At 42.5% G+C, this 20,517-nt stretch overlaps 1 protein-coding gene across 1 annotated transcript in view; it reads right to left on the reverse strand.

The window, feature by feature from the left end:
• Window positions 1–20,517, reverse strand: part of LOC106572554 (von Willebrand factor A domain-containing protein 5B1) — a 49,779-nt gene that overhangs the window by 5,051 nt on the left and 24,211 nt on the right. Inside the window, exons 12-20 of the mRNA XM_014146834.3 lie at window positions 20,010–20,195; window positions 14,477–14,684; window positions 11,704–11,906; window positions 9,079–9,346; window positions 8,505–8,813; window positions 8,137–8,274; window positions 7,793–7,909; window positions 4,103–4,174; window positions 3,627–3,690 (exon numbers count right to left, since the gene is read on the reverse strand). Of these exons, the coding sequence (XP_014002309.3) occupies window positions 3,627–3,690; window positions 4,103–4,174; window positions 7,793–7,909; window positions 8,137–8,274; window positions 8,505–8,813; window positions 9,079–9,346; window positions 11,704–11,906; window positions 14,477–14,684; window positions 20,010–20,195 (1,565 nt within the window). The remainder of the gene's footprint in view (window positions 1–3,626; window positions 3,691–4,102; window positions 4,175–7,792; window positions 7,910–8,136; window positions 8,275–8,504; window positions 8,814–9,078; window positions 9,347–11,703; window positions 11,907–14,476; window positions 14,685–20,009; window positions 20,196–20,517) is intronic.

Consider the following 20,517-nt stretch of genomic DNA (forward strand, 5'->3'; position numbering starts at 1 on the left):
ACATATTATATTGCTATTTACAATGAAAGTGACTCCAAAATGATACAATACATTTTCTACCATTCATTTCAGGCACAAAATAATCTGAAACACAACCAAAACAAACAGAAAATGCATCCAACAAGTTTGAAGAGTCACAAGCTTGATGTAACCATTGTGTGCTAGGAATATTGGACCAAATACTAACCTTTTGACTGCTTTAATACACATAAGTGAAATTGTTCCAATACTTTTCGTCCCCTAAAATGGGGGGACTACAGATGAAGTCGTAAGTTTACATACACTTAGGTTGGAGTCATTAAAACTCATTTTTCAAAAACTCCACACATTTCTTGTTAACAAACTATAGTTTTGGCAAGTCAGTTAGGACATCTACTTTGTGCATGACACAAGTAATTTTTCCAACAATTGTTTACAGACAGATTATTTCACTTATAATTCACTGTATCACAATTCCAGTTGTTCAGACGTTTACATACACTAAGTTGACTGTGCCTTTAAACAGCTTGGAAAATTCCAGAAAATGATGTCATGGCTTTAGAAGCTTCGGATAGGCTAATTGACATCATTTGAGTCAATTGGAGGTGTACCTGTGGATGTATTTCAAGGCCGACCATCAAACTCAGTGCCTCTTGGCTTGACATAATGGAAAAATCTAAAGAAATCAGCCAATACCTCAGAAAAATAATTGTAGACCTCCACATGTCTGCTTCATCCTTGGGAGCAATTTCCAAATGCCTGAAGGTACCACGTTCATCTGTACAAACAATAGTACGCAAGTATAAACACCATGGGACCACGCAGCCGTCATACCGCTCAGGAAGGAGATGAGTTCTGTCTACTAGAGATGAACGTACTTTGGTGCGAAAAGTGCAAATCAATCCTAGAACAACAACAAAGGACCTTGTGAAGATGCTGGAGGAAACAGGTACAAAATAATCTATATCCACTGTAAAATGAGTCCTATATCGACATAACCTGAAAGGCCGCTCAGCAAGGAAGAAGCCACTGCTCCAAAACCACCATAAAAAAGCCAGACTACGGTTTGCAACTGCACATCGGGACAAAGATCATACTTTTTGGAGAAATGTCATCTGGTCTGATGAAACAAAAATAGAACTGTTTGGCCATAATGACCATCGTTATGTTTGGAGGAAAAAGGGGGAGGCTTGCAAGCCGAAGAATACCATCCCAACCGTGAAGCACGGGGGTGGCAGCATCATGTTGTGGGGGTGCTTTGCTGCAGGAGGTACTCATGCACTTCATTTACATTTTACATTTACCTCATTTAGCAGACGCTCTTATCCAGAGCGACTTACAGTAGTGAATGCATACATTTCATTTCATTTCATGCATTTTTTTTTGTATTGGCCCCCCGTGGGAATCGAACCCACAACCCTGGCGTTGCACACACCATGCTGGCATGGCAAACACCATGCTCTACCAACTGAGCCAACTGATGCCATCTATGCCATCTATTCACAAAATAGATGGCATCATGAGGGAGCAAACTTATGTGGATTTATTGAAGCAACATCTCAAGACATCAGTCAGGAAGATAAAGCTTGGATCACAAATGGGTCTTCCAAATGGACAATGACCCCAAGCATACTTCCAAAGTTGTGGCAAAATGGCTGAAGGACAACAAAGTCAAGGTATTGGAGTGGCCATCACAAAGCCATAACCTCAATCCCATAGAAAATTTGTGGGCAGAACTGAAAAGGTGTGTGCGAGCAAGGAGGCCTACAAACCTGCGTCAGTTACTCCAGCTCTGTCAGGAGGAATGGGCCAAAATTCACCCAAGTTAAACAATTTAAAGGCAATGCTACCAAATACTAATTGAGTGTATGTAAACTTGTGACCCACTGGGAATGTGATGAAAGAAATAAAAGCTGAAATAAATCATTCTCTCTACTATTTCTGACATTTCACATTCTTAAAATAAAGTGGTGATCCTAACTGACCTAAGACAGGGAATTTTTACTTGGATTAAATGTCAGGAATTGTGAAAAACTGAGTTTAAATGTATTTGTCTAAGGTGTATGTAAACTTCCGACTTCAACTATATGTACAAAAAGTGCTGTAATGTCTAAACGGTTCACCCGATATGGATGAAAATACCTTCAAATTAAAACTGACAGTCTGCACTTTAACCTCATAGTCATTGTATAATTTCAAATCCAAAGTGCTGGAGTACAGATCCAAAACAACCAAAGATGTGTCAATGTCCCAATAATTCTGGAGCTCATTGTATAGTAACAGGAAATTATAATAAGATCTAGTAGGTCACTAAGTAGCAGAGGTGTGGACTCGAGTCACATGACTTGGACTCGAGTCAGACTCGAGTCACAAATATGATGACTTGCAACTCGACTTTGACACGAATGACTCGTGACTTGACTTGGACTTGTGCCTTTTGACTCGACCTGACTTGATACCCTCCCCAAGTCCAAATATTAAAAATAATGCTATTAAAAAAAAGTGTGCAGCACATCAACTCTTCATTTAACGGATTACAGTTTGAATCGGACAGCAGCCTATCAAATTGTGCCAGCTGAGAAAAAGTTGTACGTGGCAGTGCAGAGGAACGTCAGTGGGTGAATTCAGATGGAGCCCCTGGAAAGATGATACCCCAAATTATTATTTTCGGATATAAAGACAATGCTGTATCAACAAAAAATGGATTGCAACTTGCAAAACATGCGGGAAGAAAATTACAGACGGAGGCGCAACAATTTCCAACTTTGTTCGACATTTGAAGCTGCACAAAGAACGGTAAGTCGTGGCTAATATAGCCGACAGCTATATAATTTATAACTTTACTAGTGTAGCATGTAGGCTAACATAACATTAAATCAATGAGCCTCCACACAGTCAGTCAGTGCGGGAACGTGATCATTGTACCCAAGATTGAGCTACAACTGGCTAGACAGTTAGTAGCCTAAATTCTGCCTGATGTTACTGCTGTTCCTAAAGCCATTGACATATGTTAGCCTACTGTAACCACACACACAGTGTGTGTGTGTGTGTTAAGGTTGGGTGATTGTGTACAAGCCAACATTGCCCGATTGCGCCCCATTGCGATCCTCGATAGTCGATCACTATTGGGGGGTATTTCCATGGAAATATAACGTTTATTTGGAAAGTAATAAATATATAGATATCTTTAAAAGCATTCATGACTTGCTTAAATGTAATATACTAACTATTACTCCTGTTAAAAATATGAAATGGTATTACATTTGGTGAAGAGCACATTATGACTTGTTTAGGACTCGAAACTCAAAGTTTAGGACTTGAGACTTGACTTGACACTTGACGGTCTTGACTTGATACTTGACTTGGGACTTGAGTGCTAAGACTTGAGACTTACTTGTGACTTGTAAAACAATGACTTGGTCCTGACTTGGAAAGCAATGACTTAGCATCACATCATACAAACTATCATTATAACTGCAAAAGTGTATTATGCATGCCGATTACACAAAACAATGTAACTCAGTGAATTGAAAACCCCTCCGCTGTCCCCATTTTCTATTATCAATTGGCCATGAAACAGCACTAGCGGTACAGTTAGTATGTTATTGTCCCTGACAGTCTCCAGCCTGGCCCTCTCCATCACCCACTTGGCTGAGAAGAGGCTCTCCGCCGACTTCTGGTCTGAGGTCACCGACGGGCTCCTCTGAGAGGCTGAGAGAGAGAGAGAGAGAGAGAGAGAGAGAGAGAGAGAGAGAGAGAGAGAGAGAGAGAGAGAGAGAGAGAGAGAGAGAGAGAGAGAGAGAGAGAGAGAGAGAGAGAGAGAGAGAGAGAGAGAGAGAGAGAGAGAGAGACGGGGCACGCTAGTTTTCCATTCAGCTATTTTCTCTCTCCCCTGAGCTCAAGACTCCACTCAACACCGCCACAGAGATCACAGATAAAAGACACCTATAGAGGCCTGGCACCCAGAGCAGAGGACACACACAATCTAGCAGCTGTGTATGTGTGTGTGTTGATTACATCTTATCAATGTAGACCATAAGAAAACAAATGCGCTTTTCTCATTTGCTCGATTTGGAAACCAGTCATTTTCCTTGAAAGCAAAACAGGACAGGTAAAAACTCACCATCTGTAAAGCGGCATCTTTCCCAGGCAGAGGATGAGGGGGTGCTACATGGAGAGGCCCCATCTTCCAAACCTAAAACCCACCAAAAAGATAGGTCAATGCCATTTGAAAAGTATCACTGTGGACAACATAAATTCAAAGCATATGGATATTAAAACCTGTCAGATCTGTCTGTTTGGCAGGCGGATGACCTCTTCAAACTATCACTTGTTAAAATGGCGACGGAGAAGAATGCAGACGTTTTACGCGCCCCCAACCAATTGTGTGTGTTTTTTAATTGGTTTATTTGTGTTTTTTGTAACTTATTTTTTAACTTATTTTGTACATAATTTTGCAGCTACTGTCTCTTATGACCGAAAATAACTTCTGGACATCAGGACTGCGATTACTCACCAGGGACTGGCCGAATCCTTTTTTTCCTTTAAAGAGTCTGACAAGCCCGACGTAAACGATACACGGCTTTCTCAGGAACAGGCCCAGATCCCTGTGATTTGCGTGAACAGGAGGCGGAGAAAAAGGTTCCAGAGGGCGGGCTGCCTTCTGAGAATTCGTAGGCAATCGAATAAACCCTCACTTCCTTCCATTCTGCTAGCAAACGTGCAATCTTTGGGTAATAAAATCGATGACCGCACAAAATTAAACTACCAACGGGACATTCAAAACTGTAATATCTTATGCTCACGGAGTCGTGGCTGAACAAAGACAATATCAACATACAGCTGGCTGGTTATACGCTGTACCGGCAGGATAGAACAGCGGCGTCTGGTAAGACAAGGGCGGACTATGTATTTTTGTAAATAATAGCTAGTGCACGATATCTAAGGAAGTCTCAAGCTATTGCTCGCCTGAGGTAGAGTATCTCATGATAAACTGTAGACTACAGGATCTACCAAGAGAGTTTTCATCTGTATTTTTCGTAGCTGTTTACATACCACCACAGTCAGAGGTTGGCACTAAGACAGCATTGAATGAGCTGTATTCCACCATAAGCAAACAAGAAAACGCTCACCCAGAGGCGGCGCTCCTAGAAGCCGGGGACTTTAATGCAGGGAAACTTAAATCCATTCTACCAAATTTCTATCAGCATGTTAAATGTGCAACCAGAGGAAAAAAACTCTGGACAACCTTTACTCTACACACAGAGACACATACAAAGCTCTCCCTCGTGCTCCATTTGGCAAATCTGACCATAATTCTATCCTCCTGATTCCTGCTCACAAGCAAAAATGAAAGCAGGAAGCACCAGTGACTAGATCAATAAAAAAGTGGTCAGATGAAGCAGATGCTAAGCTACAGAACTGTTTTGCTAGCACAGACTGGAATATGTTCCGGGATTCCTCCAATGGCATTGAGGAGTTCACCACATCAGTCATTGACTTCATCAATAACTGCATTGATGATGTCGTCCCCACAGTGACCGTACATACATACCCCAACCAGAAGCCATGGATTACAGGCAACATCCGCACTGAGCTAAAGGCTAGAGCTGCCACTTTCAAGGAGCGTGACTCTAACCCGGAAGCTTATAAGAAATCCCGCTATGCTCTCCAACGAACCGTCATACAGGCAAAGGCAAAGATTTTTTTCAATATAATTTACTTAGCTGCAGACTAATAATTAATATCAAAGACTTGTTCTTATTCTGTCAGTATCGATAGTCTAAAAGTTAACCACGTGGTATGGTTCACTTTCAGTAGAGGAATTGGAAGGTAAAACCTATTAGCCAACGGAGTGTAGGCCTGGTCTGAGGAAATGTAAATCCGGGGGTGTTTTATAGTGCCCATAGGACAGCTTGTCAAATGACGCCTGGTCCTGTATGGGTCCCTGGGGGCGTGCCTATGACTGAGTTAGATTTGGTTACAGAAATACAATTCTATCACATTACATCAGTACATAGCATCTCAATGTCTTACAAAAGCTTTATCCTTATTAATACATTCCATACACCAATATGATGTAAGTCTTAAACTGAGTCTATTATATGAACAGTTTTATGGTAATATGGCTATATTGTCTCTTCTGAGTATCACAAAATGGTACCAAGCGGATCAGTTCGTAGCTGGATTCTTCACCAATCTTCCATACCTTCTCCAGAACACAAAATGTCGCTTGGCTTTCCAATTCTATGAGTTGGAAGAATTTCCTGTGTCTCTCTATGGGCCATGTGGCCAGAGACTCCTGGAATTTTAGAGTTTTTACGACCCTTTACACACAGGGTGGATTGTGTGCAAAAGGGAGGGGTCAACTGTCCTCCCTGTACCAAAAGAGGCCAACGTCATGACACACTCCACACTGCCCTTTCCCACCTGGACAAAAGGAACACCTATGTGAGAATGCTATTCATTGATTACAGCTCAGCGTTCAACACCATAGTGCCCTCAAAGCTCATCAATAAGCTAAGGACCCTGGGACTAAACACCTCCCTCTGCAATTGGATCCTGGACCTCCTGACGGGCCTCCCCCAGGTGGTAAGGGTAGGTAACAACACATCCTCAACGCTGATCCTCAACTCAGAGGTGTGTGCTCAGTCCCCTCCTGTACTCCCTGTTCACTCATGACTGCACGGCCAGGCACAACTCCAACACCATCATTAAGTTTGCCGATGACACAACAGTGGTAGGCCTGATTACCGACAACGACGAGACAGCCTATCAGGAGGAGGTCAGAGACCTGGCCATGTGGTGCCAGGACAACAACCTCCCCTCAACGTGTTCAAGACAAAGGAGATGATTGTGGACTACAGGAAAAAGAGGACCGACCAACTCCCCATTCTCATCGACGGGGCTGCAGTGGAGCAGGTTGAGAGCTTCAAGTTCCTTGGTGTCCACATCACCAACAAACTAACATTTTCCAAGCACACCAAGACAGTCGTGAAGAGGGCACGACAAAACCTATTCCCCCTCAGGAGACTGAAAAGATTTGGCATGGGTCCTCAGATCCTCAAAAGTTTCTACAGCTGCATCATCGAGAGCATCCTGACTGGTTGCATCACTGTCTGGAATGGCAACTGCTCGGCCTCTGACCGCAAGGCACTACAGAGGGTAGTGCGTAAGGCCCAGTACATCACTGGGACCAAGCCTCCTGCCATCCAGGATCTCTATACCAGGCGGTGTCAGAGGAAGACCCTAAAAATTGTCAACGACTCCAGCCACCCTAGTCATAGACTGTTCTCTCTGCTACCTCACGGGAAGCGGTACCGGAGCGCCAAGTCTAGGTCCAAGAGGCTTCTAAACAGCTTCTACCCCCAAGCCATAAGACTCCTGAACACCTAATCAAATGGCTACCCAGACTATTTGCATTGTCCCCCCCTTTACACCGCTGCTACTCTCTGTTGTTATCATCTATGCATAGTCACTTAAATAACTCTACCTACATGTGTAATATTACCTTAACTAACCGGTGTCCTGCACATTGACTCTGTACCGGTACCCCCCTGTAAATAGTCTCGCTATTGTTATTTTACTGCTGCTCTTTAATTACTTGTTACTTTTATTTCTTATTCTTATCCATATGTTTTTAAACGGCATTGTTGGTTAGGGGCACGTAAGTAAGCATTTCACCGTAAGGCCTACACCTGTTGTATTTGGCGCATGTGACTAATAAAATTTGATTTGAGTTGTCACACATTTTCAAACATTCTTCCTCTCACATACAAATGTTGATTAGTATGTAGTATGGTGAAGATCTTACTGGTGGGCAGGTGTCCGTCCTCAGCCTCCTCTGACAAGCGGCCAGACTGGGAGCGTCCCAGTCCGATAGAGTAACCCCGGTTCTTCCTGTTCCCAGAGCGAGAGCCCCTTTTCAGACCTTTACCGGAAACACCCAACAGCAGCTTTCAACACAGACATAATTTATTTCCTAACCAACAGTGCTATTATGGTCTTAGAACTCTACCCTTTTGTGGTATTGAAGGACAAAGTTACGTTATCTTTAATAAAGGTCAGAAGAAGTGTCATGACAATGGATCAAAAAAATATATAAAAACTCCCTGCCATACAATGTGCATGTATGCATACCATGAAGGAGTGTCTCACCTGTGTTGATGTAGTCGATAGAGGTCTGTAGATATTCATTAGTGTCCAGATCAACGGGCACAAAGGCAGTGTATTTACTGAGAATGTTACAGGCCTTGCTGGTGTGAATGGCATATAACCGGTATCTTCTGCCAGAACCTGAGAAATCACATGTTGTTGTCACTTCATCATCTCATGATTTACATAAATTCCGTAACAAATTTTGGGGGAGAAATCCGCAATCCGATTTGTCACCTGAAATCCTCATCATTAGCACAAGGTTGTCACTATTTGATACAGCAAACTATTACCAAAACAAGACGATAAAGACACCAATCACTCCAAAAGATACCATCTGAGCATTGAGATATTACCCATGTCTTACATACCATGCTCAATCTCACACTCCTGATCTACCATGTGCTCAAAGTCCTGAATGATGGAACGTCCAGCCAGGTGATGGAACGTTTCATTCCAGAGTTCCTCGTGAACCTTCTCTTCCCGCTCTCTGCCCTTCAGGTAGGGCTTTATGTCAAAGGTCACCTGCCACTTGACTGGCTTCCCACAGAGCAGGCCAGACACCACAGCCTTACAGAACCCCTTCCCCACGTCCCTGTCCTGAGGGGCTGAGATCAGGTCTGGGGTGGATGGAGGCCCCTGGGGGGTTTCTATCTCACACAGCTGATTAGGGTAGCAGTCTGGTAACACAACAATAAGGAGTAGTTAGGCTGTTTGTCTGGATATCAGTTGTTGAATATATTAGGTCACTACTAGTCATAAATGCAGTGACGGGTTGAATTCAATTTACTGTGCTTATCAGATAATTACCCATCATTAATACCCATCATTAAAACTACCCATAATTAAAACTACTTTACTTGAAGAGAATATTAAGGTTTGAGGGACTGTATGTGTCTACCACGATCTTTAGGGTGAGTGGGAGGGCTCCGGTTGTGGACCTACCTGCGTCTCCGAAGCTGCTGACAGAGGGGTCAGTGGAGGACGAGCCGTCCTCCCCAACGGTGCTCCTGGCTCCTCCTAAGGCGTGCTCTGTATAAGCCCAGCTCCTGGTGGCTCTGGCCTGCAGCTTGGAGCCGGGGGAGTGGGCCTGCTCTGGCTCCGCCTCCTGGGGAGCCCCCTCCTGCTGGGGGGAGGGCCTATGAGAAGCCCCGTTGGTAGAGCACCCCCTGAAGGCAGTGGCAGATGTGGCACACAGGCTCACCAGCTGTGGCTGTCGGGTTAGACATAAAACGCCAGATACATTCTGATTATCTGTTATGATATTGCTTGCACCACAATTTCAAATGAGTCGATGTCAATTTGTATCAAATGTTTTGTCATACAGTACCAGTCAAAGTTTGGACACACCTACTCATTCAAGGGTTTTTCTTTATTTTTACTATTTTCTTCATTGTAGAATAATAGTGAAGACATCAAAACTATAAAATAACACATATGGAATCATGTAGTAACCAAAAAAAGTGTTAAACAATTCAAAATATATTTTATATTTGAGATTATTCAAAGTAGCCACCCTTGACAGCATTGTACACTCTTCACATTCTCTCAACCAGCTTCATGAGGTAGTTACCTGGAATGCATTTCAATTGTGCCTTGTTAAAAGTTAATTTGTTGAAGTTATTTCCTTCTTAATGTGTTTGAGCCAATCAGTTGAGTTGTGACAAGGTAGGGGTGGTATACAGAAGATAGCCCTATTTGGTAAAAGACCAAGTCCATATTATGGCAAGAACAGCTCAAATAAGCAAAGAGAAATGACAGTCCATCATTACTTTAAGACATGAAGGTCAGTCAATCAGGAAAATGTCAAGAACTTTGAGAGTTTCTTCAAGTGCAGTCGCAAAAACTATCAAGCGCTATGATGAAACCAGCTCTCATGAGAACCGGCACAGGAAAGGAAGTCCCAGAGTTACCTCTGCTGCAGAGGATAAGTTCATTAGAGTAACCAGACTCAGAAATTGCAGCCCAAGTAAATGCTTCACAGAGTTCAAGTAAGACACATCTCAACATCAGCTGTTTAGAGGAGACTGCGTGAATCAGGCCTTCATGGTCAAATTGCTGCAAAGAACCCACTACTTATGGACACCAATAAGAAGAAGAGACTTGCTTGGGCCAAGAAACATGAGCAATGGACATTAGACCAGTGGAAATCTGTGTAGGGGTGCTTTGGTGTAGGGGTGCTTTGCTGGTGACATAGTCAGTGATTTATTTAGAATTCAAGGCACACTTAACCAGGATGGCTACCACAGCATTCTACAGCGATACACCATCACCATCTGGTTTGCGCTTAGTGGGACTATCATTTGTTTTTCAACAGGACAATGACCCAAAACACACCTCCAGGATGGAGAGTGATGGAGCATTGCATCAGATGACCTGGCCTCCACAATCACCCAACCTCAACCCAATTTAGATAGTTTGGGATGAGTTGGCCCACAGAGTGAAGGAAAAGCAGCCAACAAGTGCTCAGCGTATGTGGGAACTCCTTCAAGACTGTTGGAAAAGCATTCCTCATGAAGCTGGTTGAGAGAATGCCAAGAGTGTGCAAAGCTGTCATCCAGGCAAAGGGTGGCTACTTTGAAGAATCTCAAATATAAAATATATTTTGATTTGTTTAACTTTTTTTTGGTTACTACTGTACATGATTCCATGTGTTATTTCATAGTTTTGATGTCGTCACTATTATTCTACAATTTAGAAAATAGTAAAAATAAAGAAAATCCCTTGAATGAGTAGGTGTGTCCAAACTTTTAACTGGTACCATAAAATCAATAATCACCTGTCTCTCAATAATCTCAGCACCCAGTGCCAAATCACTGGTAACTATCACAGTTTGCAGATCAATGTCAATTCCCAAGTAAATCATTTGTACAAGGACAGGTACCATTGAGAGACTTGTCTTGATTATGCCAATATTCTTCGGGCAACTTTCAGACCGTATATTGTCAACCGTGAAATTATTGTGGCCCTCATTAGTGATGAGAGCACCTTCTTCTTTTGTATTCTTGATTACACTCCAACTCATCCCAAGGTCAGATAGCTTTCTCCCAGCCCTTTTGTACTTCTCCAATGCCACTGTAATATCAACATTGACTGCCTGGGTTGTTTTGCTGCCAGGCATAGCGAAAGAGAGTTGAGATTTTAATATCCGTGTACATGCACACCCAAAACACCTGATGCAGAAATATCAACATGTAAAAACCAACCTGGTTCTTACTTTCCCTATGAAAGCATATTATTTTTGCTCCAATGTCTTACGTATTCTGTGGTGTTCTCAAATGGCTTTTGTGTGGTTAAGAACGAATAATAAATTGAACTGTCCTTAAAGGATTCCATCTGAAGATTGAACCGTGGATCATATTAACACGTTTCTAACGTATTCTATACGTTTTTATTTTCTAGAAAAATTCCCCTCATAGTCATTGTTCTTCAAATTAAAAGTAGAGTGGGAGATAGATGAAGAAGAGAGAGACACAGTAGGAACAGTGGACACAGGGATCGAACCCCAGTCTCCAGAGTCGAGAGCCAGATCTGTTGCCCGTGCAACAAGATTACAGACTCTGCACTCACCTGGTATTCAGTCTTCCACTGTGCTCCATAGTCAGGGCTGGTCTGTCCATTCAGCTCCTGGACCTTAGCTCTCCTCAGCGTGTTCTTCCCCTCTACAGAGCTGGGGTCACTGGGAGTGTAGGTCTTCTTCATGTTGGGGTTGTAGTCCACTATCTGGTTGGTGCTATACCCACGTCTTCTAGGTGATGTTTTACTGTCCATTCCTATGGGTTTGTGAAAAGATTACAATCAGTTTTGTGCACAAATAAACATGACTGAGTGATCATGTCTGACTGAGTGATCATGTCTCTCAGGTAAGAAGAAGGGCGGGGGTGTATGCCTTATGATTAACAACTCATGGTGTGATCATAACGACATACAGGAACTTAAGTCCTTTTGTTCACCTGACCTAGAATTCCTTACAATCAAATGCCGACCACATCATCTTCCAAAAGAATTCTCATCGATAATAGTCACAGCCGTGTATAGCAGATACCTCAACGGCCCTGAAAGAACTTCACTGGACTCTATGTAAACTGTAAACCATACAACCTGAGGTTGCATTTATTGTAGCTGGGGATTTTAACAAAGCTAATCTGAGAACAAGGCTTCCTAAATTCTATCAGCATATCGAATGCGCGACACGAGCTGGCAGCATTCTCGACCATTGCTGCTAACTTCCACAACGCATACAAAGCCCTCCCCCGCCCTCCCTTTGGCAAATCTGACCATGACTCCATTTTGTTGCTCCCAGCCTATAGACAGAAACTAAAACAGGAAACGCCCGTGCTCAGGTCTATCCAACGCTGGTCTGACCAATCGGATTCCACGCTTCAAGATTGCTTCGATCACGTGGACTGGGGTATGTTCCGGGTAGCCTCAGACAACAACATTGATGTATACGCTGACTCGGTGAGCGAGTTAATTAACAAGTGCATCGGTGATGTTTTACCCACTGTGACTATTAAAACCTTCCCTAACCAGAAACCGTGGATTGATGGCAGCATTTGCGCAAAACTGAAAGCGCAAACCACCGCTTTTAATCATGGCAAGGCGACTGGAATCATGACCAAATACAAACAGTGTAGCTATTCCCTCCGTAAGGCAATCAAACAAGCAAAGCGTCAGTATAGAGACAAAGTAGAGTCGCAATTCAATGGCTCAAACACGAGACCTATGTGGCAGGGTCTACAGCCAATCATGGATTACAAAAAGAAAATATCAACGTCTTGCTCCCAGACAAATTAAACAACTTCTTTGCTCGCTTTGAGGATAATACAGTGCCACTGACACGGTCCACTACCAAAGCCTGTGGGCTCTCCTTCACCATACCCAACGTGAGTAAAACATTTAAACGTGTTAACCCTCGCAAGGCTGCCGGCCCAGACGGCATCCCTAGCCGTGTCCTCAGAGCATGCGCAGACCAGCTGGCTGGTGTGTTTACGAACATATTCAATCAATCCCTATCCCAGTCTGCTGTGCCCACATGATTCAGGATGGCCACCATTGTTCCTGTTCCCAAGAAAGCGAAGGTAACTGAACTAAATGACTATCGAAAGCGTAGCACTCACTTTTGTCATCATGAAGTGCTTTGAGAGACTAGTCAAGGATCATATCACCTCCACCCTACCTGATACCCTAGACCCACTCCAATTTGCTTACCGCCCCAATAGGTCCACAGATGACACAATCGCCATCACACTGCACACTGCCCTATCCCATCTGGACAAGAGGAATACCTATGTAAGAATGCTGTTCATTGACTACAGCTCAGCATTTAACACAATAGTACCCTCCAAACTCGTCATTAAGCTCGAGACCCTGGGTCTCGACCCCGCCCTGTGCAACTGGGTCCTGGACTTTCTGATGGGCCACCCCCAGGTGGTGAGGGTAGGAAACAAAATCTCCACCGAGCTGATCCTGAACACTGGGGCCCCACTAGGGTGCATTCTCAGCCCCGTCCTGCACTCCCAAAATTGTACAGATGCACAATCAAGAGCATCCTGTCGGTCTGTATCATCGCCTGTTACGGCAACTGCTCCGCCCACAACTGCAAGGCTCTCCAGAGGATAGTGCAGTCTGCACAACGCATCCCCGGGGGCAAACTACCTGCCCTCCAGGACACCTACAGCACCTGATGTCACAGGAAGGCCAAAAATATCATCAAGGACAACAACCACCCGAGCCACTGCCTATTCAGCCCGCTATCATCCAGAAGGCGAGGTCAGTACAGGTGCATCAAAGCTGGGACCGAGAGACTGAAAAACAGATTCTATCTCAAGGCCTTCAGACTGTTAAACAGCCATCACTAACATAGAGTGGCTGCTGCAAACATACAGACTCAATCTCTTGCCACTTTAATTAATTTAATACATGGATTTAATAAAGGTATCAGTAGTCACTTTAAATAACACCACTTTAATAATGTATAAATATCCTACATTACTCATCTCATATGTATATACTGTATTCTATACCATCTACTGCATCTGCCTATGCCGCACGGACATCGCTCATCCATATATTTTTATGTACATATTCTTATTCATTCCTTTACATTTGTGTGTATAAGGTAGTCATTGTGAATTTGTTAGATTACTTGTTAGATATTACTTCACTGTCGTAACTAGAAGCACAAGCATTTCTATACACTCGCATTAATATCTGCTAACCATGTGTATGTGACCAATAAAATTAGATTTGATTGTGTCTGACTGAGTGATTGTTACTGTGTACATTGGACGACATTTAAACCAGTGGAAATTCAGAGATGATCAATCCTCTGGATTCTTACCCATGGCGTTATGCTTTGTGGGGCCAGGGCTGCTCTCTGACATGGAGTCTTGGTAGGAGTCAAACAGAGGGCTGGAGTGTATGTCCCTGTGGGTTCCCTGACAGTCAGAGAAGCCTGTAGTCGTCCCTGGGTCCTCCTCTTGGGAGTGGTAGAACACGGAGCTGGCTGAGTCATTGGAACGCATCATACTGTAGTGCTTCCTCTTATCCTGGTGGAAGAGTTGAAAGGGAAATGAGTCCTCTATATCTACACCACTTGAGAAACAGTAATTGACAGTTGCTGACAGAGACATTAATTTCAAGATATTGTTTTTCAACACATTTTCAAAGAGGATATACAGTTGTCACAAGTTTACATACACTTAGGTTGGAGTCATTAAAACTCCTTTTTCAACCACTCCCCATATTTCTTGTTAACAAACTATAGTTTTGGCAAGTCGGTTAGGACATCTACATTGTGCATGACACAAGTAATTTTTCCAACAATTTTTACAGAAAGATTACTTCACTTATAATTCACTGTATCACAATTCCAGTGGTTCAGACGTTTACATACAGTAAGTTGACTGTGCCTTTAAACAGCTTGGAAAATTCCAGAAAATGATGTCATGGCTTTAGAAGCTTCTGATAGGCTAATTGACATCATTTGAGTCAATCGGAGGTGTACCTGTGGATGTATTTCAAGGCCGACCATCAAACTCAGTGCCTCTGCTTGACATCATAGGTAAATCAAAACAAATCAGCCAAGACCTCAGAAAAATAATTGCAGACCTCCACAAGTCTGCTTCATCCTTGGGAGCAATTTCCAAATGCCTGAAGGTACCACGTTCATCTGTACAAACAATAGTACGCAAGTATAAACACCATGGGACCACGCAGCCGTCATACCGCTCAGGAAGGAGACGTGTTCTGTCTCCTAGAGATGAACGTACTTTGGTGCGAAAAGTGCAAATCATCCCAGAACAACAGTAAAGGACCTTGTGAAGATGCTGGAGGAAACGGATACAAAAGTATTTATATCCACAGTAAAATGAGTCCTATATCGACATAACCTGAAAGGCCGCTCACCAAGGAAGAAGCCACTGCTCCAAAACCACCATAGAAAAGCCAGACTACGGTTTGCAACTGCACATGGGGACAAAGATCATACTTTTTGGAGAAATGTAATCTGGTCTGATGAAACAAAAATAGAACTGTTTGGCTATAATGACCATCGTTATGTTTGGAGGAAAAAGGGGTAGGCTTGCAAACCGAAGAACAAAATCCCAACCGTGAAGCACGGGGGTGGTAGCATCATGTTGAGGGGTGCTTTGCTGCAGGAGGGACTGGTGCACATCACAAAATAGATGGCATCATGAGGAAGCAAACTTATGTGGATTTATTGAAGCAACATCTCAAGACATCAGTCAGGAGGTTGGTCACAAATGGGTCTTCCAAATGGACAATGACCCCAAGCATACTTCCAAAGTTGTGGCAAAATGGCTTAAGGACAACAAAGTCAAGGTATTGCAGTGGCCATCACAAAGCCCTGACTTCATTCATATAGAAAATCTGTGGGCAGAACTGAAAAAGCGTGTGTGAGCAAGGAGGCCTACAAACCTGACTCAGTTACACCAGCTCTGTCAGGAGGAATGGGCCAAAATTCCCCCAACTTATTGTGGGAAGCTTGTGGAAGGCTACCTGAAACGTTTGACCCAAGTTAAACAATTTAAAGGCAACACTACCAAAAACGAATTGCGTGTATGTAAACTTCTGACCCACTGGGAATGTGATGAAAGAAATAAAAGCTGAAATAAATCATTCCCTCTACTATTATTCTGACATTTCACATTCTTAAAATAAAGCGGTGATCCTAACTGACCTAAGACACGGAATTTTTACTAGGATTAAATGTCAGGAATTGTGAAAAACTGAGTTTAAATGTATTTGGTTAAGGTTTATGTAAACTTCCGACTTCAACTGTATATATAAAAAATGATTGACATCCTTCATTAATTAATTAATTAATTAATTCATTCATTCATTCATTCATCATTTAACATGTTGGGCTGTACTTTAACAAACCTATCGCAAATGGTCAATCTAGGCGCTGGCAGTAGCACTTTAGGTTCTGGGGTGTGGCAGAAATATTTTTGCTATATTCACAACCACATTTAACAGTGTAGTTGGTGCGAAAGGGCTTAGTTTTGATGAATAAACAAGTTGTGGGTGTGTCGAGGCTTGGCTGCTCGCTGGCCAATCAGAACGTGCTTCATGGCTAAATATGTGGTTGCTCAAAGTTGTGCATGTACGGTCTTTTATGTATTGCCTTGGACTCCAATTCCAATTTTAGTCCGTTATAGTTTGTTAAAAAGCATACAGAAACAAAATAACAAACTGTAGACCTATCTCATCTTTGCTAAGCTGACAATGTAAAAAATCTGCCCCTGAACAAGGCCATTAACCCACTGTTCCCTGGTAGGCCGTCATTGTAAATAAGAATTTGTTCTTAACTGACTTACCTAGTTAAATAAATACAAATATATAGGGGTTAGGCCTACTGTAAATTGCATTATGGCTGAGCATGGACATGCCAAATGTTGTCAATAAGTAAGATAAAATACATTATTAGCTAGATTAAATGTATTATTAATAAGGCCTAAAAAGAGAGCGAATAATTGGAATTAAATTCTAAACAAAACAACGACTTGTTTTAAATAGGCTGTCTAAATACACTAACAGGCACCACCATAATTGGAGGGTGTTATGCACATCCAAACCTCTCACAGCAGCGGGACAAAGATCCAATATAAAGAGAAATGAGAATGTCCACTCACCTTTAAACGACTTCTAAATATAACGTTTTATATACACTGAACAAAAATATAAACGCAAAAATTCCAAAGATTTTACAGAGTTACAGTTCATATTGAAATGTATTCATTAGGCCCTAATCTATGGATTTCACATGACTGAGAATACAGATATGCATATATTGGTCACATATAACTTTAAAAAAAGGTAGGGGCATGGATCAGAAAACCAGTCAGTATCTGGTATGACCACCATTTGCCTCATGCAGTGCAACACATCTCCTTCACATAGAGTTGATCAGGCTGTTGATTGTGGCCTGTGGAATGTTGTCCCACTCCTCTTCAATATGGCCGTGTGAAGTTTCTGGATATTGGCAGGAACTGGAACACGCTGTCGTTCACGTCAATTCAGAGCATCCCAAACATGCTCAATGGGTGACATGTCTGGTGAGTATGCAGGCCATGGAAGAACTGGGACATTTTCAGCTTCCAGGAATTGTGTACAGATCCTTTCGACATGGGGCCGTGCATTATCATGCTGAAACATGAGGTGATGGCGGAGGATGAATGGCACGACAATGGGCCTCAGGATCTCGTCACAGTATCTGTGTGTGTTTGTGTTCATTGTCCGTAGCTTATGTCTGCCCATACCATAACCCCACCGCCACCATGGGGCACTCTGTTCACAACGATGACATCACTTAACCACTCACCCACACAACACCATACACGCTCGCTTGAAACCGGGATTAATCCGTGAAAAGCACACTTCTCCAGGGTATCAGCGGCCATCGAAGGCGAGCATTTGCCCACTGAAGTCGGTTACGATACTGCAGACAGGTCAAGACCCTGGTGAGGACGACGAGCACGCAGATCAGCTTCCCTGAGATGGTTTCTGACAGATTCTGCATAAATTCTTTGGTTGAGCAAACCCAGTTTCATCGGCTGCCAGGGTCGCTGGACTCAGACGATCCCACAGGTGAAGAAGACGGATGTGGAGGTCCTGGGCTGGCATGGTTACATGTGGTCTGCGGTTGTGAGGCCGGTTGGACGTACTGCCAAATTCTCTAAAACGACGTTGGAGGTGGCTTATGCTAAAGAAATTAAAATTAAATTCTCTGGCAACAGCTCTGGTGGACATTCCTGCAGTCAGCATGCCAATTGCACATTCCCTCAAAACTTGAGACATCTTTGACATTGTGTTGTGTGACAAATTGCACATTTTAGAGTTGTATTTTATTGTCCCAAACACAAGGTGCACCTCTGTAATGACCATGCTGTTTAATCAGCTTCTTGATATGCCACACCTGTAAGGTGGATGGATTATCTTGGCAAAGGAGAAATGCTCATTAACAGAGATGTAAACAAATCTGTGCACAAAATATGAGAGAAATAAGCTTTTAGTGCACATTTCTGGGATCGTATATTTCAGGTCATGAAACATGGGACCAACACTTTACATGTTGCATTTCTATTTACGTTTAGAGTACATATTGGAACCATCTTACAGATTATAGTCACACCTCCAGAAGCTGCATTGCATGCATGCCAGCAACATTCTCAACATAAAACTAGGACAGTGAATCATTCAAATTAGTTTGTTTTGATAAAATTCAACAAGAAATAAGCAATCTGTTTGTTTTTCAACAATAAATAAATAAATTATATGAAATCCCCATCATAAAAAAGACAGGATGCATTGCTATTGAACAAGCCTTCGTTATAGTAGGCCTAGGGTAAGGGTAGCCTACAAAGATCTTGGGTTTTAAAAACATTCAACGAAAAACAAACACTGAGGTTCTCATCTCTTGTTTCATGATGGGCATGGAAACACGTAGCCTACATCAAGGAGCGGGTTTTACATACGTCCAAAGCATGGCTAAAATAATGTAGGCATGCCTACAATACATAGATAAAAAGGAAATGTCAAGTCACTGTTTTGCTCATCTCAAACTTCATATTTTAATAAAGCTTTGGTGATTAAGATTTATTTCCAAGCAGTCTCATGACAAGCCAAACACTTTACTGGTGGTCTTAACTAGTCTACATGATTACATCGGGCAGGACACAAATAAGAAAATACTTAATTGAAAGAAGGGGAGGCTATGTTTGGTTTTTAATCAAATAAAATGGGGGAAAAACATTAGTGTTTTATAGTTCTAAAATGTTTAAACATAAAACACTAATGTTTTTCCCCCATTTCATTTTATTTGATTAAAAATCAAACATAGCCCCTCCTTTCAATTAAGTATTTTTTTAATACCAAGTATACAGGCACCAAATCACATATTGGGCAGTGTGCATCACTGCTGGATAGGCTGCGTTTCTGCTGTAACAATTCATGCAATAACCAACTGCATTAGTGCTAAAACAAGCTTTTGGTTGGTCTTAAATATCCCTACCAACACTACCTGAATTTTGCACTTTGGATCATGTTTTAAGGACACGCCTCAAATATTTCCACCCCTCCCATCTGGGCGCAAGCGTGCTGATGTTTGACAGGTAAATTGCTGAACCTGGCGTTAGGGCTGGAAAATGCCAGTGCGCCAGTTTTTACGTGACGAAATTGCAAACTAATGTGCGCCTTAATGTCAGCTGAAAATAGAGCCCAGAGAATACCTATTGAATTGAAATATAGGGGAACAGATACAGTCACATTCAGTGAGAAGACTCAATATGTTAAACACACTATATGAATGCATATTACATAGCCATTTTATGTCAAGGTGTAGGCCTACTTACAGACTTGGGGTTGGGATGGTAGCGTGTGGTGTCACAGACAACACTGTAGCCAATCAGACGGTCCCCAGGGAACAGGAAGGTGGAGCCTACAGGGGAGAGCAACACTTCCTTGGTCTCAGGGAACAACCAGTCGATGGCAATGTCACTCAGCACTGGGGCCATGGTCTTCTTCAGAGACTTGATCATCTGGGAGAATATAAACAGAGAGATATACATTTGAAATAGAATAGAAAGAGAGATCTATTGAAATTCTTATTATGTTTTTCAGTGACTAAATAATAATTTGGTGGGTACTTATATTTGTCCTATTTCACACATTCAGACTCTAACCTCTAGGCTACCTGCTGCATATAGACAGAGAAATGCAGATAACATAGCCTTGAGTTCCAGGGTTGTAGAAGTTCAGTACGGATTGCAAAGACACAGCATTGCGCGTCTGGGCTTGTGAGACTACAGATGGCATAGAATAGAGATCTATTGAAATTATTACAACATACCCAGAAACCCT

This window comes from Salmo salar, chromosome 15 (genome assembly GCF_965601325.2).
Source record: "Salmo salar chromosome 15, fSalSal1, whole genome shotgun sequence".
Taxonomy (NCBI): domain Eukaryota; kingdom Metazoa; phylum Chordata; class Actinopteri; order Salmoniformes; family Salmonidae; genus Salmo; species Salmo salar.